Source organism: Tamandua tetradactyla, chromosome 11 (genome assembly GCF_023851605.1).
Source record: "Tamandua tetradactyla isolate mTamTet1 chromosome 11, mTamTet1.pri, whole genome shotgun sequence".
Classification (NCBI taxonomy): Eukaryota; Metazoa; Chordata; class Mammalia; order Pilosa; family Myrmecophagidae; genus Tamandua; species Tamandua tetradactyla.
Genome location: NC_135337.1, coordinates 9,574,526 through 9,602,232, shown reverse-complemented (window position 1 = coordinate 9,602,232; position 27,707 = coordinate 9,574,526). Strand labels below are relative to the sequence as shown.

The 27,707-nt window shown below is 43.2% G+C and overlaps 2 protein-coding genes across 12 annotated transcripts in view; one reads left to right on the top strand and one right to left on the bottom strand.

Annotated features, from left to right (window-relative positions):
• The first annotated feature begins 450 nt into the window (after positions 1-450).
• Positions 451-23,961, top strand: WNT2B (Wnt family member 2B). Of its 5 annotated transcripts, none has more exons than XM_077119893.1 (6): positions 451-856; positions 6,724-6,944; positions 8,001-8,278; positions 8,937-9,214; positions 13,199-13,280; positions 13,748-23,961. In XM_077119893.1, the coding sequence occupies exons 1-5, from the start codon at positions 669-671 to the stop codon at positions 13,230-13,232; spliced, it is 999 nt and encodes a 332-aa protein (XP_076976008.1). In that variant the 5' UTR covers positions 451-668; the 3' UTR covers positions 13,233-13,280; positions 13,748-23,961. The 5 variants fall into 5 exon arrangements, with proteins under 5 accessions (XP_076976008.1, XP_076976007.1, XP_076976005.1 ...); XM_077119890.1 differs by having other exon boundaries at positions 452-856; positions 8,937-9,201; XM_077119889.1 differs by having other exon boundaries at positions 453-856; positions 8,937-9,201; positions 13,199-13,315.
• Positions 2,799-27,707, bottom strand: part of ST7L (suppression of tumorigenicity 7 like) — a 148,892-nt gene continuing 123,983 nt past the window's right edge. For all 7 annotated transcript variants that reach the window (XM_077119887.1, XM_077119885.1, XM_077119884.1 and 4 more), the window contains one exon: positions 2,799-26,515. In XM_077119887.1, the coding sequence (XP_076976002.1) occupies positions 26,441-26,515 (75 nt within the window). In that variant the 3' untranslated portion in view covers positions 2,799-26,440. The remainder of the gene's footprint in view (positions 26,516-27,707) is intronic.

The window sequence follows — 27,707 nt, the reverse complement described above, 5'->3', positions numbered from 1 at the left end:
AAAGAAACTCCATTGTCACTGTAGATTATGGGACAAAGAGAAGTGTCTGCGGTCCCCGTCCTACCCCGCGCGCCTATTCATCAGCCCCCGAGGTTGGGGTTGTGACTGAAGGGCGCTAGGACCCGGTGGCGCGGTGTCGGCCGGGACTGGGCGCTCTGGGTACTGAAGGGCGCCGCTGCTCCCCGACGCAATCCGCCGGAGCAGGTGGGCGCGCTGGACCGCCGAGGGGTGGAGGCGGCCGCCACACCTAGGGCGCCGCGGAGCGCCCGGGGCCGCCGCGGGAGGAGTTGCCCTGAGAGCCCAGCGTGTCCCGGGCCCCGGCCTCGGCCCCGCCCCGCGCCGTCCAATGAGAGCCCGCGGCCTGAGGGGCTGTCCGCACACCCGACCCGCTCCCCCACTCCGCGCCGCCGACAGTCCGACACCGCACCCTGCGCCCAGACAGCGCGCCCCGGGCGCCGGGTTAGGAGCGCCGTCGTCGGCCTGCGCACACCGCTCCTTGGGCTCCTCTCCAGGGCCGTGCGTCCGGCTCCTGGACTCCAGGTCCCCAGCTGCCGGCGATCCCCATGGCCCCCCAGGGGGGTGAGGTGGGAGCAGCCTGAGTTCCCTCCGCCGGTGCCCCGTCCACGCCCCCACCCCGGGCCGCGCAGCGGGAGCGTCTCGAGGGAGCTATGCTGAGGCCCAGTGGTGCGGAGGAAGCCGCGCAGCTCCCCATCCGGCGCGCCCGCGCCCCGATCCCAACGCCGGTGCTCAGATCCGCGGCCCCCGACGGCTCCCGGGTGTCGGGCCGCCTAGGCCTTGCCTGCATTTTGCTGCTGCTGCTGCTGACGCTACCGGCCCGCGTAGACACGTCCTGGTGGTGAGTGTGGCTCTTGGGGCCGGGAGGGTGAGGCTCTGGGTCGGAGAGGCCAGAGGCGCCTGGAGGGAATATGGAGCTCCCGGCACGTGCCGTGCTGCCCCCGGGGACCAGGCTGCCGCTTCGCGGGAGTTAGAGGCGACCTCGGCAGGACCGTCACTGAAGTCGCGAAGTGGCGGTGCGAGACGCAAGACCCGGACAGCTGATTCCGAAGTATTCATGAGGGCTCCGCGCCTCCCCCCCCGGTGAGGACGGCGCTGGGCATTTGGAGCAAAGACGCGCGTTATGTTGTGCCCCTTCTGTCTCAGCTCAGGCCCCTGTAAGGCAGAAGCTACCGTCCTAATTTCTTTAAGCATAGGTTCAAGGAGCCAGAGGGATCGCCCTCCCAGGCATTGCGGGGGCGCGTAGACGGGGTTCTCTGATCGTCTAAGGTCGCCTCTGGGCGGTGGAGAAAAGGGCGGCTGGCAAGTGCGGACCCTCTGCTGGCTAGTCCAGGAAGGCTTTGGTGAGGCAGCAGCAAACAGCATGAGCTTTAAAAACGGAAACGAGGGAAAAAACAAACAAACAAAACCAAAAACTACCCCCCATTAACTCCCACAATTAAAACAAAACACTTGGGTTTGCATACTCTGGGCATTTAACTGCAGCCCCGTTTTGAGAATGTCACTTCGAACCCTGATGCCTCCCTCCTTCATCCTTTTTCTTCTCCAGAGGACCCATTTTCCTTCTCCTCCCTCTGAGAGCCTTCTGAAGTCCCAAAGCACTGAAACCCTCTCCTTAGAATTTTCTTGCAGGCATTTTAGACTCGCCACATTTCACAAGAAGGCAGATGAGGCAAATGACATAAAAAAAAATCCACGAGATATCTGTTCTTTTCGGAATCCCCCTGCTTAGTGCCCCACCGGCCCTGGGTTGCACTCATTGTCTCCTCTCGGGAGACTAGCTGGTCCCCCCACACCTTCCCTGGGGCTGCGGGGAGGAGGTGCTGTCTGGAATTAGACTGAGAAGACTGGATCTTCTCAGTTTTCCTCTTTACCAATCACACTGGCCTCGGGACTGGGCCCTGGATCCTCTCTACCCATGCAGTGCCCCCCTTCCTTTCCCCACTCTGCTCCTCCTCCCATGTAAACACCCCACACCACACCACATAGTGTGGTCTCTTCTCCCCCTCGCACCCTGTGGTTTTTCTCCTCTTGACTTGAAATCGTGGCTGGAGGGGTGAGGGGTAGCTGGCTGAGGGGCCAGGGAGCTTGGGCTGCAGATTCCTATCATTTCAAGATGCTTCGCTCCTTCCCCAACCCCCACCCCGTTTTCCTGTTTCAGAAAAATCTCTCTTTTGGATCTTTTTTATCTCCACAGTATTGGGGAAGGCAAGGAGGGGGGTTCTGGATGGGGGAACAGGGAGGCCTATATCTTACATCTGGCTTGAAACATTCCTTAAGAAAGGGAAAGGGAAGAAGTGGAATGAAGAGAAAGGCTTTCCGAGTTCAGGGTGAGATCAAAGCCACCCTTTACCTTCCTAGGCTTGGCCTGGCTAGGGGGGCTTGCATCTGTCTTCAAGGGCACTGTCAGGAGAGGAGGAGAAAATGCTGCCTATCTGTATATGTCCCAGATGGCAATTCGCTTCTGGGAATCATGACTGCTAATCAGTTTGAAAGACATTTTGGTGTTTAAGTGAGGAAGACGTCATTCTGGTAATTTCAGCATCCTGAAATTAGGATCCTAAAGATCCAACTGAAGTTCTTCCTAGTACCTCCTTTCTCCCCTCAGGTATTCCTTCTCTTTTCCTTTTCCTTCTATTACTCCCCCCCCCCCCCCACATGTTTCATATTAAAGATTTTGGAAAAAAACCCTGGGTGGAAGAGCTGGTGGGGGTGGGGATGGGGGTGGGGGTGTTAGTCAGGGATGGGGGGAGGTGATATCTAGAGGGACTCAATAGTCCCTGTGAAATGGAGTAAGCAGAAACAGGATCAGAATAGGAAAGGGAACACAGATGATTTCTGTTTCCGCACCCCGTCCGTACCTGTCATAGCTGTAGTCTCCAGATGCCTGTCTCAGTGGTCATGACTTCTGAGACAAGGTGAAAGGCAGGTCAAATCCCCGGGGTATTTCTCTCCCTTAAAAATCCCTTACCCCCATCCAAGCAAGATTGATATTCTGTACAAGCCCTGGAAGGGATGCCTGTTGCCTGTGTGTGTCTGTGTCCCACTGGGGAGCAGGAGGCCATCACTGTCACCAGCTAAGTTAGATCTTCCTCACAGTTCCAGATTCTTCTCCCTCCCCTCCAACTACTCCCTCCCTTATCCCATCCTAAACTAGATAAGATCTCTTCTTGTTCTGACAATTAGAACAAGGAACAGGGGTTCTAAGTCATGTGCTTCCTTGGCCCAATTTGCATCTTGCAAGGGTTCGGATATAGGGAATAATAACAGCAGGAAGTGTAATAATGGGGTCCCAAAGGGAGACAGACATTGAGTGGTATAATAATTTAACATATAGAAACTGGCATTACTATTACCAACAACAGCTGCCATTTAATGAGCCCTTATTAAATGCCAAGCACTATGGCTGAGCACTTTAAGAATATCATCTCCTCCAATCCCCAAAATAATCCAATGATGCAGGTCCTATTATTATCCCCCTTTCACAAATGAGGAAGGTGAGGAGTGGGAGGGCAGTGGTAAGACACTTGCTCAAGGGAACACCATTTTAGAGCCCGATTGGTCTACTCCTGGTTAAGCACTGCACTGTGGGCCTCTCTAATCCCTGGAACGAAAATGAGCTAGGACTTTGGAGTCAGATGGCCTTGGTTGATCTGGTTCTCCTCCTTACTCTGACAGACAGAACTGGGTATCTTTGAGTAAATCACTTTATCTCTCTGAACCTCTATTTCTTCATCTTACAGGATTTTTGTGTAAAAAGGTGTTTTGTGAACTATAAAGTACTAATGAAATGTTGTCGTATTAAGAGAAGATTTAGGGAGGGTGACGGTTTCATCCCTGTGTTTGAACGGTTTCATTCCTAAACGGTCTGGGTTGAACCATGTACACTAAGGGTATAAAAACACAAAGAAAGTGGGGGGGGGGGGGAGAGAAAGAGGATCCCTGGCCTCATTAAAAAGGATGCAAACATAAAACGTCTGTAAATAGGCTGGCAGTGTCAACAAGGATAAAGATGTAAATGAAATCAAGTCTACAGCTAAGGGGACAAGGAAGTTGGGGGGTGAATCCCAGTGGTTAGGTGCTTATGTAACAAACAGTCACATAGGTACTATGTGTCACAGTTTTAGGTACTGGGGATACTGAAGTGAGCAAAAATAGACAAAAATCCCTGCCTTCATGGAACTGTTGCTCTACCCCAATCATTTGGGGGTCTTTTAAAATACAGATTCAGATTCAATAGGCCTGGGTACGGCCTTAAGTTCTGCATTTCTAATAAAAATACCTGGGTGTTGGGTGGGCTACAGTGGCTCAGCAGGCAAAGCTCTCGCCTGTCATGTAGAGACCAGGGTTCGATTCCTGGTGCCTGCCCATGCAAAAAAAAAACAAAACAAACAAACCTGGGTGATGCCAATATTGCCATTCGGGTACCCACACTTTGAATAGGAAGGGCCTAGAATAGGGTACAAGTCACTTTGTCAAAGGAAGGGATGTGAGTTGGTCAAAAGCAGGTGAAGAGGGCAATTTGGCACAGGAATCTGGGAAGGAAGTGATTTCTAGAGGGGAAAACAATGCTAGAGGTTCAGGGGAATTGGCCTCCTCTATCAGACCATGAGCCAGGGATGTCTTAAACGTCTTCGCCTCCCTAACAGATAAGCTCAGTGCTTGGATACGGTAGGCATTTTGTAGGCATGTTAAACTGAATGGGCATGGTCTCAGGTTCAGTCCACACACTGACTTATGGGGCTGTCCATTGGCCAGCAGGCAAGCACAGTATTCTGTAGTCTTGAAGTGACTACTTAGTGGGATAAAAGGTGATAGTAGAGAAATTTCATTATCTTCCCATCTCAAATACTGAGCAGAAGTTCCCACGCACACTGAGGATGGCAGAAGAAGGACCGATGTGGGCTGCAGCGAAACAGATTTAAGTCATACCACAGGAAGGACTTTTTGCCAGAGTTTGGCCTGCCTCACTCCAGACTGTCTCCCGAGGGCTGTATTATTGGTCTCCCATCACCATTCAACCCCCTTCCTCCTAAGCCCGAGTAAAAAAAACAAACATCCATTGCCTAGAGCCAAACTCCAGGGCTGAACTGAGGAAGCAGAGTGGTGGTGAGACAGGGACCAGCTCCAACTCCAACCATCTTAATTCTCCAGACAAAGCACCATGGGCAGTGGGTGTAACTCCAGGCTGTGCGTCAGGCGGCCCTTTCCAGTCTGGCCCAGCCTGGGGTGTTTATTTTGTTTCTTCCTGGAAGCTGTTGCCCTGATGGACAGTGCTGGGGATGCTGATTCCATGGGATTTGTTAGTGGCGGGCCAGCCCTCTTACCCCTCCTCCGGGACAGATGGGCCCCATCAGCTCTGCTGAGTTCCTGAAGAGGCAAGCATCAGCTCTCCTTGTGTTTGTTTGAGTTGGTGTCACCAGTGGTGATCCAGTCTGTGGGTGAGGGCTGGCTGTGGGAATGCAGGGTGAGGCATAACGCCCACGGCAGTCTGGCATCCCCCCACCCCCATCAGCCACCTTCTCTTCTCACCCACTTCTAGGCCCATTTGGGCTGTTCCCAAACCACAGGCTTGTTCATAGCCCAGACCAAATCTTTTCTGTCTGCAGTAGAAACTGGTTTCCTTGGCTCCTACCTGTTCAGAAAAGGGGATAGAAGGCGTCCTTGATGTGTTTGGGCAGAGGAACAGAGAATTCCCACCAAATCAAGGGAGGTATTCTGGGGTTGGAATCTGGAACGGTAATAAGAAGTGGAGCTGGGCTGTTGAGCTGGAGGAAGAGGGTGAATGGGTCAGATCTTGTTGGTGGCCTTGTGGGGAAAAAGGGTTTCCTGTCTGAAATGTTCTTCCTGAGGCATGTGGTATGGGGCTAAGAGTGTTTGAGTAAAGAGAAAATCATGCCTTAAATTTGAGAATGACTCTAGCAATCTACTAGCAGCCCATCCCCATTGATCCTCTTATAATTGCTCCTATTGGGCAGATTGGGGACTGGAGTTTGGGGCATCACCCTGGTGGTTTCTCTTAGCCTCTGTGACCAACCCACTACCCTATGCCAGGGCTATCAGGGGATACTGTACTCTAAAGGTTTGGGAGGATGATTTTTTAAAGACCTGGAAAGAAGGGGGTCTTCTTACCCAGACTTTAGGTTTGGCATGAAGATTTTTAGATACATGGGTCAGACAAGAGTTGAAAATCTTACTCTACGTCTCTTCTCGCTGGCCCCTCCCTGTCTGCATCCCACATCCTCAAGCCATGTCTTCAGGGACAGGCCATGCAGGACATGTTGTCTCCAGGGCTGGGTGTAAAAGTGTTATCTCCAACCCTTGCTTTTTCAGTTTATTTTTTGTGAGGCTCTTAATGTTTATTAAATAAACAGGCAATGGGTTTGTGTGACATGCCCACAGCTTCTGTGTAGTGACACATGCCTGGCCTGTGTTCTGGAAGTGTGTATCCCTTTGGCCTTTGGCCAGAGAACTGAAGATGGTGGGAGACCACTCAGTTATTATCTCTGCAGCTGCATAGCTGTATTTCTCCAGAGCTTGTAGGGAATGGTTCTACCCACCAGCCTCCGGGTGTGTGGGTTGGGAGTAGGAGAAGGAATCCTTCCAAGGTCTGCATGTCAAACCTCCCCCCATCCCTTTTCTTATTCCCCCTGCCTGATGCAGAAAGAAAGGCCAGGATGCTCTTACAGGGCCATCTCCTCCTTGCAGGTACATTGGGGCACTGGGGGCCCGAGTGATCTGTGACAATATCCCTGGTCTGGTGAGCAGGCAGCGGCAGCTGTGCCAGCGTTACCCAGACATCATGCGCTCAGTGGGAGAGGGTGCCCGAGAATGGATCCGGGAGTGTCAGCACCAGTTCCGCCATCACCGCTGGAATTGCACCACGTTGGACCGGGACCACACTGTTTTTGGCCGTGTCATGCTTCGAAGTAGGGGCCTATTCTATCCTGCCCCAGTTCTTTCCCTTTCTATGTTTGGCTGGGGGGGGTGGGGGTGTGAATGGGGAGGGTTGGCATGATTTTCCCTCCCCCCTCCCACACTTCATAGCTAGAAAAATAATTGTGGGCAGAGCCCAAGGTATCATTTGTAACAGACCCCCAGTACCTTAGATGTGTAGGCAGGGGCCCCTCTATATCCCAGTGTTCTGGGATGATGGGACAGAGGAAAACATTCGTTAGCATCTCTTTTTTCTTTTTCCTTTCTCCAACCCTTCCTCCATCCCTCCTCCCCTGCCCACTCCCCAGTCTGTGGCCTACCATGCACTATAAGGCAGAGGACAAAGAATGGTTGCTCTGCTCTTACCACCACCATCACTGACCTCACTCCAACACTCCAGTAATGGGAGCGAAGGATAAACAGAAAGGTGATATGTAAATATTTGGAGAGTTAGTGGCTTGGCCCTAGCTCAGCAAAAAGTTAAGCAGGGCCAAACAGTAAACCAGGAGAAAGGGAATGAAATGGGAATCTAGAGGTGTCAGAGGTTTAGGGGTAATAACCAGTCCCCAAGATCAAGGAGGGAAGGACAGCAGGCAGGAAAAGGTAGGATGTCTCTCCAAACAGGCTGACACCTGGGTAGGGGTTGCCACTGTCGGGGAACTGTCCAGCAGAGTAGGGCCTGAAAAGGCCTGGAATGTGGACCGAGGCAGGCTTAGCTGAGCCAGGGTTGGCACTCATTGGGAGGAGATGATTCATGATGAAACTTTTCAATGGGTAGAAAAAAGGAGCTCAGTAGGAAGCAAGAGTATAGTCAGCCCAAGAGGCATGATGTAAAAGAAGTAGATAGAAAGTAGTGAGGGCTGAGGGGAAGAGGTCAGACATTTGAGGAATGATTGGAAGGGAAGGGCACTTTGAGTAAAGGTGCTGTTGGGGGTGGCTCTGGGAAAGGAAGGGAAAGAGAAGAAGAGATCTAAGAGCCAAAGGTATAGGCTGAAGGAGACAGGTTCAGGTCTCTTTCCTGAAACACACCTCTACCTTTCTTTCTCTAGGCAGCCGAGAGGCAGCGTTTGTATATGCCATCTCATCAGCAGGGGTGGTCCATGCAATCACTCGTGCCTGTAGCCAGGGGGAACTGAGTGTATGCAGCTGTGACCCCTATACTCATGGCCGACACCGTGACCAACGTGGGGACTTTGACTGGGGTGGCTGCAGTGACAATATCCACTATGGTGTTCGCTTTGCCAAGGCCTTTGTGGATGCCAAGGAAAAGAGGCTTAAGGATGCCCGAGCCCTCATGAACTTACATAACAACCGCTGTGGTCGCACGGTCAGTGCTCATATGTGTATATGTATGTTCATGTTTACTGAGGGTGACCAGTGTATGTGTGACCATGGACTAAATGTGAAGGTGGAAGAGCTGAAGGCTTCTGGATCACTTCCAAAAGCCCAAACATCTTGAGGCAGGAGCACAAAATCCAAGGGAACTTGGAAATGCCTAGGTTCAACCAGGTACACAGTCTTTGCATAGGTGAAAAACAGGAAAAGGTAGAGGGGGAAAAAGGGAAATAACTGCCTCCACAGAGATTGAAGAAGGTAAGATCTTAGTCAATTCACTGATATTTGAGTACCTCCTATGTGCCTACTACAGTGCTGGAAAATTGCATGCTACAAAACTAGAAGGCATGGCACTCTAAAACATGTAAAAACTAGAGGATGTACAAACAATCTGTAATCATGAAAATCCTGTGACTCTAAAGTTCAAGTGGGCTAGCATAAATAGAAAAGCACTGTTTGTCCTAGGAGAAGAGGTTCTTAAATCTTGATCAGGAAGAATGGGTTGTTTGTGATGGGGGAGAAAACAGTCGAGCACAGTCAGCCAGGGCCACGTCAGACAGATCTCAGAGAACACATACTTTTGGCTCTAGGGACGACTGAAAAGTACCCTGACTGGCTGCTTCTCCCTTACATGCCTCCCCTGCTCTTAGGCTGTGCGGCGGTTTCTGAAGCTGGAATGTAAGTGCCACGGGGTGAGTGGCTCCTGTACTCTGCGTACCTGTTGGCGTGCACTCTCAGACTTCCGCCGCACAGGTGATTACCTGCGGCGGCGCTATGATGGGGCTGTGCAGGTGACCGCCACCCAGGATGGTGCCAACTTCACAGCAGCCCGCCAAGGTTATCGTCGTGCCACCCGGACTGACCTTGTCTACTTTGACAACTCCCCAGACTACTGTGTCTTGGACAAGGCTGCAGGTAAAGAAAGCAGGTGGGAACACTGAACCACAGTCCTCAGTACCAACACTCCTGGTTAATAGGGGTCTGTTCAGTTTCAGTAGTCAAAGAAGAGGATTCTGTGGGAGGAGTCAGTCTCCTCCCCCCATAAAAACCTGGTAATGAGACTGCTGACTTATCCCTCAATTTTCTAGGCCCAATGCTGCCAAAGCAGAGAAGGGAGGTCACTCAGCTTCTTGTGGTCTGAGGCTATGTAGCAATCCTTTATCTCCCCAGCATCAGTGAGACAGTAGGCACTACATAGTAGCTGTTTACTGAGTCACCCATTTCATTACTGAGCAATGTGTGGACTACACAAAACAAAAGATATAGACCTAAGCCTTTGGCTCTTTACAATCTACCTAAAGATATGAGATGAAACAAATAGGTATACAAATGCAACTACAAAAGAGATGTTACTTTTATGTTAGGAAAATGTAAATCAAAACCACAATGAGATACCATTTCACACTCACTAGGATGGCTATTATTAAAAAAAAAAAAAAAGGAAAATTACAAGTGTTGGAGAGGAATCAGAAAAATAAGAACACTCATTCCTTGTTAGTGATAATGTAAAATGATGCAGCCGCTATGAACACAGTAAGGAAGTTCCTCAGAAAGTTAAGTATAGAATTACCGTCTGACCCAGTAATCCCACTTCTAGGTATATACCCAAAAGAATTGAAAACAGGGACTCGACAGGTAATTGTACCGATGTTCACAGCAGTATCATTCACAATTGCCAAAAGATGGTGACCACCAACCAATGAATGGCTAAACAAAATGTGGTATATATACACACAATGGAACATTATTCAGCCATAAAAAGAATGGCGTTCTGATACATGAAACAACATGGATGAACTGTGATGACATCATGTTGAGTGAAAAAAGCCAGACATGAAAGAGCAAATATTGTATGATCTCACTGATATGAAATAAGCAAATTCATAGATGCAGAAATTAGAACATAGGTTACCAGCTGCCGAGGTAGGGTAGGGAGGGGGATTAAGGCTTAATATACAGAGTTTCTATTTGGGTCGACGGAAATATTTTGGTAATGGATGGTAGTGGTGGTAGCAAAATATTGTGAAAGTAATTAACAGCACTGAATTATATACTTGAATGTGGTTAAAAGGGGAAATTTTAGGTTGTATATATGTTACTGGAATAAAAATTTTAAAAACAAACAACACAAACAGTGACCCTCATGTAAGCTATACAAGTATAAAAATGTTCTTTCATTAATTGTAACAAATGTATCACACTAATGCAAGGTGTTAATAATAGAGTGGTATATGGGAACTCTATTTTCTGCATTATTTTTCTGTAAACTTATGACTTCTCTAATTAAAAGAAAAAGAATTAAAGAAAAAAAAAAGGCAGTTACTAGAGGCCAGCAAAATAAAGACAAAATTTATTTGAAAATGTGGAATTTAAGCTGTTCCTTGCAATGTAGGGATTATCTGGATAGCTAGAAGACAGGCAGATATTCTTTCCATATGCGCATCATGGTAGGTTGGAAAGCATATGGCATATTCCAGGGATAGGGAGCAGATCAATCTGACTGAGTGAAGGTTTGGTATAAGGGAGACTAAAGCTAGAAAGACTAGATGGGAACAGAATGCGAATGGCCTTGAAAAGGCCAGATTGAGTCTTCAGTGGGCTGCCATTAAAGATTGTGAAATGGAGCTTGGGGAAGAAAGCAAAATGGAGACCCCCACAAAAGATAAACCAATGGCAGGAAAAAGCAAATGGCTGTTTTTCAATCTTTCCAGGTATCTGTGGTAGAATTCCTGGAGAATCTGGAATGATATGGTATTCCCCCAAGAGAGTGGAAGTCACTATCCTGGGTCATGCCTCAGGTTCAGATAGGTTAAACTAGGAATGACATGCAGTATAACAGAACAGCCCTTCCCTCGATTACTGTCACTGGGCTCCTAGGTTTTTTTCTCCAGACTCAGCAGGCAGTGAAGTGGAGCCAAAAACCCCAGCTGTCTTCAGTACTGTTTGTTTTCACCCATCACTGTCGTTCATGGAGAGTCAAGTGGCTCGGAGCAAAACTGGGCAGAGAAACAGGGTGGGGCTCCAACCAAATAACAGAAAAAGTATTTTGTATACTTTGCAGGGTGCTAGGCGAATAAAGATTGAAGGAGCCCTTCTGATTCTCTTAGAGATTCCCTGCCACTAGGTATGATTTCCTCCCAAGTTATAATTAAGAGGGTTACTCTTTGGATGCCTGGAAATAATTTCATGAAATCTGAGGTGTAAGACTATACATCATTACCTAAAATGCACCTTTGGGGAAGGACCTCTGGAGATGGGAGGGAGAATGAATCATCTGTGTGTGTTTTTTTCTTACAGGCATAAAATTAGGTCTCATAAAACCGAATTTTTTCGGTGGTACCTGGAATTCAAAAGTTATGTTATCCCAGAAGTAAGCCAGGAATTCCTTCCAAAGGAGTACTGTCCAGTTGAACTTTCTGTGATAATAGAAATGTTCTATATCTGCACTTACGCCACTAGCTACATGTGATTATTGAGTACTTGAAAAATGGTTCATGCAAGCATGGAAGTAAGCTTTTAATTTGATTTAATTTATTTAAATTTACCACATGGGCTAGTGGCTGCCATATGGACAGTGCAACTCAAGAGTACACAAGAGGACTAAAGACCCAGGCCCTGGAGGTAGGAGAATGATACATGCAGTAGGCCCAGTCAGCCCACACTTCACAGCAGCAGTCTCCTAATGTTTTGGATTGTGTAATCCTATCATTAGAAAATTCTGAACGTGTACCTCTGATATTTGTATGTGTACTTATGTGTACTTATAAACGAAAGCTGTTCTACTGTACCAATAATATGTATAATATAAAACACATGCAAAATAGACATTTTAAATTGATGAGAGAAAAAAACAAATACAGAAGTTCTAGCATTTTCTGCCCAGATCCCAGAAGAATGTAGAGACCACTACTCTAGAACTCAATCTGTTCCCCCTCTTGAGCCTCTAGGCTAGTCACTTTTCCATCTCTGGGTCAGTTTCCTTATTAGTAAGGAAAAGGTTTGGACTAGAGTCCCTCTAGGGTCCCACCCATCCAAAATTCTAGTATGTTAGGATCTATTAGAAGAATCTCTTCTGCAAGAATCTCTTCTGCTGAACCCAGCCAGAATGCATTTCTGAGCATTCCCTATACAGGGGGATAACATCTTCACTGCCCTTTAACAGTTACCACTGTAAGGGTGTAAGGGCAAGAATATCATCTTCCTTTAGGATATGCCACCTGCCGGTTATTCTAATCAGTTCACCTCCTCAGTATAACAGAGACTATAGATACAATAATCTACTGTATTAGAGGCTGTTAATATTCCCATTTTCAGATGAGAAAACTAAGACCCAGAGTGATTAATTAACTTGCCAAATCATACAGCTAAGTAAGTGACAGAACTTAAGTAGAATTTGAAACCAGACCATCTGACATCAGGGACCATGCTTTTAATAGCCATGCTATGCTCCTTCCCTGTATAGTATAACTTGAAATATAAACTAGGGGCCAACATATGACAAATGGTAGCAGGACCAGAATTGTGGCAAAACTTCTTAGAAAGATAAATTATAGACTAGCACATTTGTTGTTGTTGTTCATTTGTTTTACTCTTTCTTATGGAAAATTTCAAACATACACAAAATAGAGAACCCATTCAGCTTTAACAACTGTGAACATTTTAAGGCTAGGTTTTAAGAAAGATATGGAGATGTGTATTGGCAGGAGAGAATTATAGGTGAAGTCAATGGACTTTGGGGAAACTTGATTATGGGAGAAAGGAGCTTGGTGCAGAGGGCGCTGAGGAGATGATCATCCTGGCTAGTGGGTACATTTTCAGGAAAATGAATTCTCATGAGGATGTGGGTTAGGGAGCTCAGAGAAACTGAAGTTAAGAGGTAACTTGATTCTAACTCCTCTCTTCTCCAATCCAGGTTCCCTAGGTACTGCAGGACGTGTCTGCAGTAAGACATCTAAAGGGACAGATGGTTGTGAAATTATGTGCTGCGGCCGAGGGTACGACACAACTCGGGTCACCCGTGTCACCCAGTGTGAGTGCAAATTCCACTGGTGCTGTGCTGTGAGGTGCAAGGAGTGCAGGAACACTGTGGACGTCCATACTTGCAAAGCCCCCAAGAAGGCAGAATGGCTGGACCAGACCTGAACACATGGATACCTCACTAGTCCCTCACTTCAAACTTCCTGACTCCAAAGCACAAGATCCTTGCATGCACACCTTCCTCTACCCTCAACTCTGGGCTGCTACAGCTTCTATTTAAATACTTGGAGAGTAATCCAGAGGGGTCCTGGTGTCCTGGCTGGCTCCTTAGCCCTGGGAAGGAGTAGACAGAGGATGTGAGAACTGAGAGGCTTCCTGATTCCCGCTCTGGAAGTTAAAAGGGAGAGTGGGAGAGGCAGGGGGTCTTCGGATTGATAGGAGTTGCACTAAAGCACCTGGTTGAAGCTCATTTTCCTTTTCCCAGGCTTCCTGATGCTTCTTGTGTGTACAAGGGGAAGGATACCTGGAGAGAACTTTTTGTTCCTACCTGGCTAAGGGTAGATGGATAGAGATGAAACCACATGTCCCATCCTTGGAGTGAGTTCAAGCAGACTGCCTGTTACCCCAAAAGAAACTCTTTGGCTACAACCTTCTTCCATTATCAAGAGCCTGGAATTGCTAGACAAGTTAGCCGTAGTGGACAAGGTGTCATTCACATGCTCATATGTTTATAAACTGCTGTGTTTTGTAAGGAAAAAAATTATATATTGATACAAACACATTCTCTCCCAATCTCTCTCTCTCTCTCTCTCTCTCCCCTTGTCAACCTGTATCAGACAGCATTGCCTCTTTTGCTCACTTGCTACCTTTTAAAACTGAGGTGGCAAGTAGTGGTTCCCAAGTCTAACAGATCATTAGAATACTTTGGCATACTCCTGGGAAAGAGTTTAGTAATAAGTCTGGCTAGACCCTGGTATTTATTTACTTTTTTTACTTTCCATGAGTTATTCTGGTGGCAAGCAAGGTTTGGAAAACACAAGTAAAAGATAAGACTCATGAAGTGTGGGAGAGGGTAAGAAGGCCTGATCTCAAGGCCCTCAGGAGGCATTAGGGTACATTAGGCAGGTAAGGATCTCTGGCTTCAGTAATTCTTTAGGAGAGGATCCTAGCCTTTGAAGCTGGGAGCAGGAGCCAGTGGTTATGGAGGTAAAGTGAGGTGGAGCTTAGGGCCAAAGTGGTGAATAGCTTAAAAGGCAGCCTTCCCCATTTACCCAGGAAAGCTTTATTTGGTAAGTCTCTAAAGTCCTAGTGATTTTTATTGTTAACTTCATGTTTAGCTTAAGTAGAGAGGTTCCTTCTACCCTACTATCTATCGCCTATTTAGGCTTACTGAAGTGGAATCTCCAGAGATAGCAAGCTTACTAATTATAGAGTCTTGAAAACCTTGATGTCCTACTTTCATGTGACTTGGACAACTGTTACTTGCCCTTTGATATTTTAAAGCATTAGAATGGTGTAGAAATTTTGCAGTTATGACAGAACTGGGTTAAAATTCTAGTTATGTCACTTACTTTCTTTGATATTTTGAACAAGATACCTAATTTATTTTGGCCTGTTTTCTCATCTGTAAAATGAGGGTAAGATCCCATCTCAGATATTGATCCCCAAACACTAGATACTCTTACCAAAGCTCCTGACTGGTCTACCTTCATGACCTCTCTAGGAAACTTCAACTGAGGACTATAAAATATTGGCAACAAGCAATGTGGGGTCTCCCTGAGGAATTTTCCATGTCAGGCCTCTGCTTTCCTTTCCCAAGTTTCCTGCAATATCCCTTGCAATCCTCACATGTATGTGAAGCAGCTTCACTTTGCACAGGTAACAGGAGGATGGGGGAGCAGCTCTGGGTCAAAGGACTAATATTTGTATAACCTGCTGGAACGTGTGTGGGAGAGTTTGGGTGGTTTTTCTTTTGATGAAGGGATTTGCTCCAGTTTCACATCATTAACACAAAACAAGAACTAGTCAGGGCCCTTGTGGTCTGCAGTAAGGGGATTCCTGTGGAGAAACAGGACTTGGTGAGTCAGGCCAGGGGAATGTCTTCTTTTCAGAGTGGAGTCAACTGGGTAACTAAAGAGCCAATGGTGGGATTAGGGAGGGGGAAATAGGATGGGAGGAGAAGAACTGATATCTTGAGCTGGGAGGACAGCTTTAGGGTAGTGGGAAATACGGGGGCCAGAGTCAGTCTGAACTCTTAAGAAGAGAGCTGAATGAATTTATAAAAGGGTGCTGCCTCATATGCCAGGCTACTGGGAAGAGTCTTAGGTCCCAGCCAACCACTACTCTCATAAAAGCATCTAGATAACTACATAAATTATGGCATAGGCTTCCATGGGAGTTCAACCTGAGTTAATTTACCTGTGTTCTATTATCTATTCCTTCATTTTTGGCTATCACCCTGTGGGAGGAAGTGGACCTCTTCTAGCATCTCAACTGCTCTGCTTTTCCTTGGACTCTAAATTCTAGTTTACAAAGACCCAAATCTGCCAATTTTCTATAAATGGTTAAGAGAAGACCAAGCTGCCCAGAGGATGAGAAATTTGAAAAGTGAGATGGGTAGATAGCAAGAGGAAGAAGGACTATTTGAGCCCAATACAGAGTCTGTGTGGCCCCCAAAAGGAATGGTGGTCAAGCAATTGATTTCTCCTCTTAGTCCTTAGCTTGCCTTTACATTCTGATTGGTTTTAGACAACTGGTGTCCACTCTGCATTATACAAACAGAAACTAATTTATTTAGAGTAAGTGTAGAAAAGAACTTTATTTGGTACAGTCAGGACTCAATTCTAATCTTGCTGTTAATCACCACTTCTCCCATTCATCCTCTATTCAATTGAGGTCTGCCCCTCAGATCAATAATCTCTTAGCCTCTTCCCTCTCTTTCACTCCTTCCTGTTGGTTATGATGTCTTTTAACTTTTAACAAGTATTTAGGTATAATGCACTGCAGTAGAAGCTGCTTGTATATAAGGTTAATTTAAAAGACACTATCTCTACCCTTTAAAGATCGTGGAAACTTTTAAGAGAAGGCACATGTCTGAAGTACCTCAGCTGCACAGCCTGTAGCTAGTTTATCTTAGTAAAAAAGAATGCCAGCCTTAGCCTAGCTCTGCAGATAAGAGCTGACCTTCATTATTACTAGCTTTAAATAATAGCACTAGTCTACAGTCTTCCTTAGAGTGAGGCTGGAAAAATGGAATCAGGAACTTCAAATTAATTAAAAGAATTAAACATTGCCTAGTCTAGAGGGTCTGTTTGCAAAACGTCTTCTAGATCCAACTCATGAACACTCTACCTCATTTCTATTCCTCCTTGTTCCAAAAAGTAATTTCTTTTCCTTTCTCTCACTTTCCTTAACAAGAACACTGCTAAATCCTTTGCCAAATTCTCAGACCCACTCAGGACATGGATTTCTACATGGCTTAATGCAAGAGAGATAACAGGATTTTTTCCTCAGACTTTTGGAGGTTTTATTTAAATGCCCTTTAGTGGTCACAGAGCAGAAGCCCATGCTAGCCGAGGAGAAGGGAGGACACCAGGGAGAGTATATTTCTCATACCAAGGAGGCAATCAGCCTAGCTTCTGCAGCCAAATTACAGCACCAGAGAACAATGTGATGCATTCCTGGGTAGGTCGGTGGGACCCTGGGCGCCTGGGTCTTGTGGAGAGAGGTGCCAGACACAGAGCTCTCCGTAAGCAATCCCGCAGAGCTGCCCCCTGGGTGTAGAAATGAAATACGGGAAAGCTTCACATTACACACAGACCTGTAGCTCACACCTGGTTATTGATGGCTTTGGTGGAGGCCTCTGCCCCCACCCTCTACATGGGAACTGTCTGCTTCTAGGGGGTTGGGCATCTTTGAAGCAATGTTGGAAAACAAGAATGACATGCTTCCTTTCCACTTCTGCTCTCCCCACTAGCCTGCATACAACCATGAGGATGGACACACACACACACACACACACACACACAGTGCAGATATATGGATACACATAGTTTTTCTCTGGGGCTGCACAGTTCTGGCCATCTTCCCTCTCCCCACAATCAAAAAAAAAAAAAAAAAGGAACTAGATTTCAATCAAATCTGTCTAAAAATCATACTAACAGCAAGGATCCAGGAATAACTAAGGAATGTTAAAACGTTACATTATCAGCATGCAGGCAGCTGTTTAGTTTGGGGACTGGTATTCCTCTGGGAGTGTGGGGGTAGAGCAGAAAGGATGAAGGAAGAGTATGGAGGGAGGAGAACAACAGTGGGGAATTGCCACCTAAGCATAGTGGCTGAGGCCCTACACCTTCTAATGACTGGTTCCTGCTGGGAGACAGGGAGATGTGTATCCTTTGTGGTGTGAATGATGGGGCAAATTCCTATGATTGGCACAATGCATAATTATGGAACCTGCTGCTCTATGACCTGTTTTGTTTTGGTTTTCCTTAATGCCTATTCTTTACAAAGCAAGATAACTTGGGGTTCTGGAGATGATCTGCACAAGAGAGAGGCACGCTAGGAGAGCAAACACAGTGGTTTTACTGGGATAAATATGTCACAGGTGCTGCACTGAACTGAGTTTTCCCAAAAATTGCTATTCTCTTTGGGTAGCTGGCAGGATCCAGACAATAGCCAGTAGGGTGTCAGTAATATCCTGTCCCTGACCTCAAAGGTCAAAAGACAGAAGAAATAGTTCATAAGCTCATTTAGTTCACCTCCAACTCAAGGTTTAAATGATCTCTGAGCACTTTTGTGGCTAGTCCCCAAGATATTTTAGTCACTTTGGATTTAAGAAAGCAAGGCAAGCATCCTCCCTTTGGCCCCCAACTCTCAACTGTCCTGATTTGAACATTGCCTTTGCTCACTTCCACTCAGTGCCTTACTGCGTGGAAGGCACTGGACGGAGCAGTCACACAGGAATTCTGTGCTTGACCAAAGGAACCGAAATCTGGTGACTTTAACACTACAAATCCCTGTAAGCAGGCCTAAGTAAACAGAGAAAGGCTAAACTGAGTGAAGAAAAAGAAAAAAAGGGAAATAGTTAATCCACAGTTGGCTTATCTGACAACTTCCAAGGTGGGGCTTCCCCCAGAATAAAAGTAATATTCATAAAAAGCTTTTGGGTTTAAAAATGCTTTAGCATATATATGTATATATATATAATCCATACAACAACCCTGTAAGGTAGGGATTATTTTCATTTTGTAGATGCTGTTCAAAGCAGTTCAGTGACTTGTACGAGGTTATATGGGCAGGGAATCCTCAAAGATTTCAAATCCTGTGTGTTCTCCTCAAACACTGAGGAAGCCCAGGGTTAGGGACTCCAGAGTCCCAACACCATCAAAATAGAAAATGATATAAAATACTCAAGTCCTGTAAGAGTCCCAAGATGGCCAAGAGAGAATATCTGAGCACAGTTCACAAAAGGAACAGACAAGGCCTTCTCTAACCTCCTCATCAACAAATCCCCTTCTGGACAATTCTGCAACCATCACCACCAGTACCAACACAAAACGTTCCACATTTAATCAACTCTGGCTCCTGTATCTCTCTACTCTTTCTTTTTCCCCCTTCAGAGTCACATTAATAAATATTTTTTAATGTTTTGTAGTGCTTTTTAAGTGGTGCTAAATATGTAGTTTGAGTGGAAGTAGTCATGACAAACCATAGGAGGAAATTAAGGCTTTGAACTTCTAAAGTATGTATCAGAATTTCCTTTGAGGTTTCACTCTTAAAAATGCTATCAACTTCTGGTTTAGCAAAGTAAGAATAGGGAAGGAGAATCCTAAGAAACAATCCTATTATAGGGCTAGATGCTTATTCATGGCCTGTTAAAAGTTCTAGGATCTCTAGCTGAGACAAACAATTCTTCTACACCAAGGCAAGAGGGATCTAATCTATGGAGAAACCCCTGCACGATGAAACTCACTACAGAATTTCTCCTGATCACAAACTTTTGTGCTCTTAATTTCTCTTCTTACCCCCATTCAAAATGTGAACCTCTGTTTAGGTCCAAGACAGTGAGAAAAGGCAGCTTTAAGAGATGATGTACACAAGGAGAACCCTTCCCTGTTCAATCCTGGAGTGCATTCTGTTAGAGACAGCATAAGCCCTCACATACCTATCCCACTCCCGTACCCCAACTGTGAAGGCAGAAGGGAAAGCTGCAAGGACACAATATTCATTAATCACAGACTTGGGATGCTACAGCTCCCTGACCTGGGCCCCTGCTTGAGCTAGAAAAAGTATGTCTCATGAAATGAGATGTCTACCTATAGTCAGGATTTGTCCCAGAGCAAAACCTTACTATTTGGTCCATCGATCTTGGCTCTCACTGTTCTCCCTGCTTCCCACCCCCACTGCCTCTGCATGTGGGCTCAGAAGTCATCATCTAAAGAATTCCACTGCTCACCTCCTGCATAGCAGCACAGCCTCATGAGGCTGCACACCAGATGGAGGGGATAAAAGTACAAGGTCATGGCTTCTAGCAAGATGCTTTTTCTTAAACTAACCCTGACTCCTGGAAAAGAGGCAGAGCAGAGAGTGTCGGGTGAGCTGCTGATGGCAGCAGCTTCATAGGCCTTCTGTAAAGAGGATAAAAAAAACTAAGTTGGCTTTTAGTGGAAATTTCCTTACTCCCATATCCATGCCTACTCCTGATCTCACGCCTACTTCTTGAAGATCTCAGTGTAGAATGCGGAGTAAGACAAACCAAAGAGCTAAATGTTTTCCAGTTATAAGGACCTATTCAGCAGGATGCCACACACACGGTGAGGTAGAGGCCAAGCCCTTAACATAGGCCCTGTTTTTCCAGGAATGTAATGATGAAATAAAGGAAAAGGATATAGAAGGTAGACTAGATCTCTGGGAAAACTGGAAAGGTCAGCAGCAGGCCTTCAAAATGTTCATGTATAATAAAAAAAAAGACAAGGGACTGGAGGAGGACTATCATTCCTAGATTGATTAGGCTTGTTGGGTGACAATGTACAGAAGCAAAATTAGAAAGAAATAAAACTATTTAAGTAGCAGAATAAAGGAATTAGATAAACAAGAATAATCAGAGAAGGCTTTTTATAGGAGGTGACATTTTTGGCTTAGAGGAGGGCAAAGGAACCCTATTTTAGTGCCTTATTCCAATATCCTTTTTTTTTTTTGTAATTAACATGGTATGTGCTTATTTTCAAGATCAGCAACTACAGGATTTAGCTTTAACTTTAGCAAGTGGGCTCTGGAAAATTCTGGGTGGCTCTTTTCTGTTCTCTCTCACACGCCCACAGAGCCAAGTAATTTTAGTCCTAACTCTTGCTATACCATTCTGCGTCGCCATTTGTATCTACTGTCAAATGGTTCACAGTCCCTTTCACAACATCTTGATCTATGTCAGTAAACACCAAGGTATCGATAGAAAAACACAAGGGTGAGTCTGTTATATACAAAGACAAAAAGAGATCTATAAACTTTAACAAAGTCCAACAAAATATTTAAGTATCACTAACTACAGCTCCCTATCATTTGAAACTCTGGGCTAAGTAAGAGATAGCATATATCCTTTTTTGTGTAGGGGGCATTAATGTAGGCCTACAGGCCCAGAACCTGGCACACATCAAGCCAAACGCTTAAGAAGTCAGAATGTGAAAAAGGAATAATTTTAAGTAGAAGGTACATGCTTCTTTCCCACATTCCCAATTTTAAACTCTGTCTGGTCCCCTGTATTCCATTTGGTATACTGTACTTTTGTGGCTAGCAGATTTATCACATCTGAGGCTATAGTGAACAGGAGCAGAGTGGCAAAGGACAGCCAAACCAGTTCCCTAATAAAAATGTGGAGATAGTTCTTATATACTACAAGATGTTAGAGCAGTAACCAAAGACAAGAGACAAATTCAGATTTCATTACCTCCAATTAGGTTTCTGGCTTCTTGCATTTGCTGAAGGTTAAAACAGAGCTATTTGAAGATACCAAAAAAGACCTACATAAATGAAGAGATGTCAGTACCGTAGACAGCTCTCAAAAAGGCAGCCCTGGGATGACTTGGGGCATATTATTACCAGCAGACACCCCAAAGAGCTCCAAGGGCAGGTACAGTTCTGCAGAACCCTAAGGCTGTGATTTTCAAACTGTGGATCATGAAATCAAGTGATGAGTTCACTAGCATTTTTGAATGGAGCAGAAAATATCACACTGCATTGGATGGTAAGGAAATGTATGGTTCTGACAAACTTTGTTACATGTGTGTATACATGTGCCACTTAGGTCATCATGTAAAAGGATTTTTTTTAAGCCATAGGTACACTGTCAAAAATGTTTTGGAAACTCGGCTTTAAGTAACAACTTCTAGCCCAACTTCTAGCTGGTATAGTTAAATGCTTTTACATTCTCTGCAGATGCAAAAACTCTACTCAAAAAAATTATTTTGCTATTTTTAATGCAATAAACAAAGTTTTGAAGCTAAAAAAAAAACAGAGCTATTTACTGGGCTTCCGTCATACTTCCTAATTGAACTTTCCTAACCTCTCAGGACAAAAGTCACAAAGACCATCCTGTTCTCCCACAGCACTTCCTTGGTGCCACTCACAGAAATAGAATAGTGGATGGTGTGTGACTCAGTGTGACACTGAGTATATAATTTTTACGAATGCTGAATAAGCCAAAAGGTGAGAAGTATCCTAGACTTCTGCTTTACTTACTTAAAAGGCACAATTTGATGTTGGAAGGGAAGCAGCCACTTAACAGGAAGAGGGTTTGTTGGTATCATCTTAGCTTTTTTATTCTTTCTCTAGGCAATTTATAAAAGGTGATTTCTGAAATTCTTCATAAAGGAAACATTCAACTGTGACACCACTATAAATTCATTAAGAAGCATGTTTCAAGTTGTACTATAATTTCCCTATGTAACGTAAACCCAGGGAATCTGACATAAGCTGACTGCTCATGCTGGTTATTATTTACATTTCTGAATGGAAGGGATTTTAATACTCATAAAATATCTAACTGACTTATTATTTTTCATCTGTTCTCCCAGCTATTATACAATAGGCATAGAGAACAAAGTCTCAACTTATATGACTGGTTAAACAACTGGGGAAAAGAGTTATTGCTCAAAAGCAATTTTCAAAAATAATAATTCCAAATAGAGCTTGAGGCAAACAAGAGATATGGTTACTCTCGATGCTATCCAAAAGAAAAAATTTCAGAGAAAAACATGTTAAGTAATGGTGTTCGTTCTCTCCTTCCAAGTCCTATGGTATTAGATGGTAGCTTTGCAGGAACTTGGGGGGTGCTGGAGTTTATTTAAATCATTCTCTGGAGACCTAACATTAGCATACTATTATAAATAGGGAAACAGGTGAATGTGATTGTGGACTCCTTACAACCCAGAAATATTAATGTGCCTCCTTACCAGCATGCTCCAAGTCAGACCTCTGAATTGGAAGAGCATCATGCCTCTAACTCACTATCTGGAGATGTATGTTTTATTAACCCACCCAAAGAATAATAATTTCTGCTTATTCCAGTAGATGTGGCTAGCTCAGATGGATTTCTAGAGGAGCAATGATCACCAGTAAATTCCAAAGCCTGATTCTTAGTCTTCTGCCTTAAAGTCATTGCTCAAATGATACTATTTCCTTTCTTCTGCTGCCCTACAGAGTTAAATCAGTATACTCTTTAACCCTGTATTTCAACCTTGCACATACTCTCTTTACTTCATGTACTTTCATCATTTTACCATATTTACTGATTATATGACTAATTAGTATAAACTCCTCAAAGAATAGGTTCTATGCCTATTTTAAAATATGTATTCAAGGTCAGATCCCCAATGATCCAATGACTTATTATTTGACTGAGATGACCCAATGAGGATAGAAAATATTTTAATGTTAATTAGAAATATTTTAGGTGGCTCTCCCTGTAAAAATGTAGAATTGTCAAGGATACAGAATTGATCAGCAAAATTCAAATTCAGCTTGGAGGAGAGGGCAAAGAAGCCCTACTTTAGTGTCTTCTTCTTCTCCTAGTATTCTTTTTTTTTTTTTTTTTAATTAACATGGTATATGCCTATTTTCAAGATCAGTCACTATAGGATTCAGCTTTGACATTAACAAGTGGGCTATGGAAAATTCTCTCACATGTTCACAGAGACAAGTAATTTTAGTCCTAACTCTTGCTATACTATTCTGCTTCACAATGACATATTATTTCATTTTCAAAACCAGGATGGCCCTTAGTCCTTATTAATCTGCCACTATAAGGAATGAGAGGATATGATGTAGGAAGTTGAAAGGGTATTTCTGTGAGAGACTTTTGTCTTATAGCAGTTGCTATGTGAATCTGAGGCAAGGTATTTCTTATTTAAATTTTGAATTGTAAAGCTTTTCAGTTTTTTTTTGGTAATTCTAAGCTATTCTGATAAAAACTTATAATGAATATCACTGTTTACAACAATATGAACTACTGCAGTTGGTATAAAGATTAAAGTCCTCCATGTTGCTTATTTGTAAAGGAATAAAATGAAGAGACCTGTTTCTAACTCCTCTTGTTTGACCGAAAAGAATTCTTATCAAATAAATTCTTCTGAAAGAAAGAGTTCTCTATCAGTCTGATTAAGTTTTTGGCTCACTGAATCTTAAGTGAGGCACTTGAAAATAATTCATTAGCCACTTCTAATCAAACTAATAAATATAGAAGAATGAACTAACCTACTGTGTGACATTATTCTCTACCTTACACTAGTCCTAACTGCCTCAACCTTTCCCCTGCCCCTGAACTATGAGCTACTGAGGACAGGGATTATATTTTATATTTCCTAAAAGTACCCAATAAATATTTGTTGATTGAATGAATGAAAGGACAAACACATTTATTAACAGTAACATTTTAATACAATTAAGTCAAACCTCAAAGATATACTATATGTTATAGAAAAAGCATTGCCATAATATAGTATGTTACAGAATAACATTTAACCATATTTTTAAATGCTGAGGCTCTTTAAAAACCTAAACTTTGAGAACAAATTAAGATAAGAAGTCTTACTGGAATCCTTCCATTCAATAAGCCAATAACGAAAGACAATCTTTTCAGGGTATCCAGGACTCTCTGAACTGCATGTTCTAGTGCAGTTCCCGCCACCACCTCCTCCTTTCTCCCTCCCTAAGGAGGCATTACAATAGCTAAAATACACCAAGAGCAAGTTAACAAGAAAAGTCTTCACAGCCAGAGCTTAGCTGAATAAGAATCTCTGGGTTCTGAATAAGGGCTAAAGCCCTGTAAAGGGATCAGAGTCAGGCAAATAAAAAATCCAGTTGAATTTTTTCAGAGGGCAAATTTTTAACTTTCAGTACCCTAGCAACAAGGGCAGAATTACGTATAAGGTTAGTAAAGTGCCTTCATCCACACTCCTGCCAGAAAACATTCTTCTATCTCACTGTAACTGAAGGAAAAACTGTAGTATATTTGCCTGCCAAGAACAGCTGTGGCTATACTCTAGATAGGGGTCTAACAACACTAAGGGACTAAGATTTAATTGTAAAACTGCTGCTACCTGGGAGGAAAAAGCTTGAATGCTGGCTTGAGTAAGAAACTGGGACTCCAGAATACTGAATAGATGAGGACAAGAGGACATATTCCTAACAGGTAGTGTGAGAACATGCTCCCTTCTTATATTTATATTCTCTCCCAAACTGCTGCTTCCTCTGTATGCCATATGCAAGCATGCTCAATGGGAGCTAGCCCTTTACTACACTTTGAACAGTACATTTATGTTTTATTTCCAAAATGCATTAAATTACAAAATGAAGTCAGAAGAATGATTATGAGGTCTGAATTCTCTGAATATCAGCTCTCTTCAATTTGCAGAGCATGATGTAAAGTCCAAATAATTTATTTTTTTAAGCCATACTGTAGAAATGGACCTAAGGTAATAGTAACATTATTTTAGGACTAAGAGATAATTTTATTTTTCCTCAAATTTTGGGAGAAACCATTAAAACCCAACTTTTTGTTGAAGCCTCATCAGCATTAAGGGACACGCTTAAATTTTCCTGTCAGTACAATTACATGTTATCTTAAGTAAATGTTATCTAAAATTCCCACTTAAGCACAAGTTATGGTATTTTAGATCAAACAAGTTATGATATTTTAGACTAAAAGTTCATTCTTTTCAGTTACTCTTCACCCATAATTCTTCACAAGCTTGCCATTTAAGTTTGAAAAAGATTGATGTTGAAACATAAGATATTCAATTATACTTTATATTGAAGTTTTTCTTTATCATTTCAGAGAGTCAGTCGAATTCCCTCTGAATCATTACAAACCAGTACCTGTTTCTTTGTGTCAGGCAGCTGCATAGTCTGAAGTTCTTTACACAGTTGTGTGAATATATGATATAAATTATCAAATACCATTCCTTCTCTCAATGGCTAACTAGTAAGAACAAGAATGAAATTGGAGTAAACCAGTTCAAAAGACAGAAAAACCAATGTACATCTTTTATTTTAAAGCATCAGAGTTCATTATATACTGTTTATTTTAAAGCATCAGAGTTCATTATATACTGTGAAGAATTTCCCAGGCAGCTTATTTGTCTACCGAATATGGTCTCTGCCTTTGTAGTAAGCATCTCTTCAACCTAACTGCCCTTTTAATTTTTCTGGCACTCCATATGTGCCCCTTCATTTAAAACTCTTCTCCAAATACATCTCTGATAGGAAGACTTCTCTAGCAAATTTACTTGCCTATCACTATTCTGTCATTCTATATACCCCTCACATTACTATATTTGGTTTAAAATTTATTTTTTTGTATTTGTTCTGGAGTAAATTGTGAAGTTACATATTATTGAAACTGAGCATATACATCGTGACTACAAGTAAATAGGCTATCAATAGTGTAATTTGCTGATTCAAATGTCCCCATGAATAACATTGGAAGATTACAATCTGTCCTCCCAATGTCTTTGATAAGAATAAATGACAGTGTAAGCATAAACTCTTAAAAAAAAGTAAGAACTAACTGAAGTCCAAGTCACTATTGGTTTAGAATTGCATTATATTGTCTTATTAATTTATTTTTCTGAATCAGAGACATCTGATTGTGGGGGAAGGGAACAAAACTCCACTGGAGAAAAAGCTAAAAACTATTCCTCAAGATTGTACACTTCTTCTGTATCCCATTATTCTCTCCATTTAGAGGACTATGTTGCATCTGCAAAAACAAAGATGCTTGCTAAAATAAAAAGTCTTTAGATTTGGGGGAAAGTGTTATAAGGGGACTCTGTATTTTCTGCAAACTTACAACTTCTCTAATGAAAAAACAAATAGGTTTCCTAACATGAGTTCTAATATCTTCAGGCTAATGGGTTTGGAATGAGCAATTTATATCACCGATATCTAAGCACAGCTCTTCTAAAAACCGCTATGCAATCCATTTACCTCAAGTACTAATGATAAAACTATAAATATACTAGCAGATGTTAATGACAGGATGTCCTAAACTTTGGCACCAAGACTTTCACTTTGAGGGGGAAAAGATGATTAAATATTCTTCCAAATAAATTCATGGAGAGCTTTTTGAACTCATAATTTATAATCACATATTAATAGGAAAAAAGGATGCTTTCCACAAACTTCAAAACTGAATTAAACCTTGGGGAAGGGATAAGGACATGCATTGAAAGTATGCTGTCCTAATTTTTATTTTCTTTTTCACCCTCTCTAAGAATTCAGAGCATAGAAAATTTGGATAAAGAAGAACATTAGCAATTTCACAAATTCTTCAGTCTAGTTCTTTTTGAAGGAGAATAATGAAGATGAAGCAAGAAAAATATCCTTGTAGGAAGTACAGAATGTCTGTACTCTTGATACAAAAATCCCAGTTAATAAAGAAAACCAAAATCAGAATATGCCAGACTGACCAAATAAAGACTTCAGAGGCACTAATACCAGAACAAAAATGTAAACACTAAAAAATTCTGACCTATCACACAATAGGCTCACTTTATTCTCTGGATAGTCTCAGGGAAACACCTCAGATGGAGTAATATGGAAACAGCATGGTTGCAGAACAGTATTTTACAGGAATACAAGCTTAGTTAAAATCCAAAATATTTTTTAAAACTCTTATCAGTTCTTACAAACAAATAAGTCTTACAACTTTGAAAAATAATCCATTTTCAAACAAAGTAAAGAAACTTAGTGTTTTTGTCAATTTAATTTCTGAATGTGGCCTTATGTATTTAATAAAGAAGTATAAAACTATCATACGTTTTTTAGCATTAATGAAGTCAGATGGAGAATAAATAAAAGATCATCTAGTAATAAATTTCATGTCACTGGTTATGACAATGGAAAATTAGGAACCTTTAAAAATACACATTTATTATTTCTTTTCTATTAGT

Bases quoted from the DNA above. Each gene is read 5' to 3' on its own strand.
- WNT2B (XM_077119888.1), top strand. From the start codon at position 669: ATGCTGAGGCCCAGTGGTGCGGAGGAAGCCGCGCAGCTCCCCATCCGG. The intron at 857-6,723 runs GTGAGTGTGGCT...TCCTCCTTGCAG, and splicing joins CGCGTAGACACGTCCTGGTG to GTACATTGGGGCACTGGGGG. The intron at 8,279-8,936 runs GTCAGTGCTCAT...CCCTGCTCTTAG, and splicing joins ACAACCGCTGTGGTCGCACG to GCTGTGCGGCGGTTTCTGAA.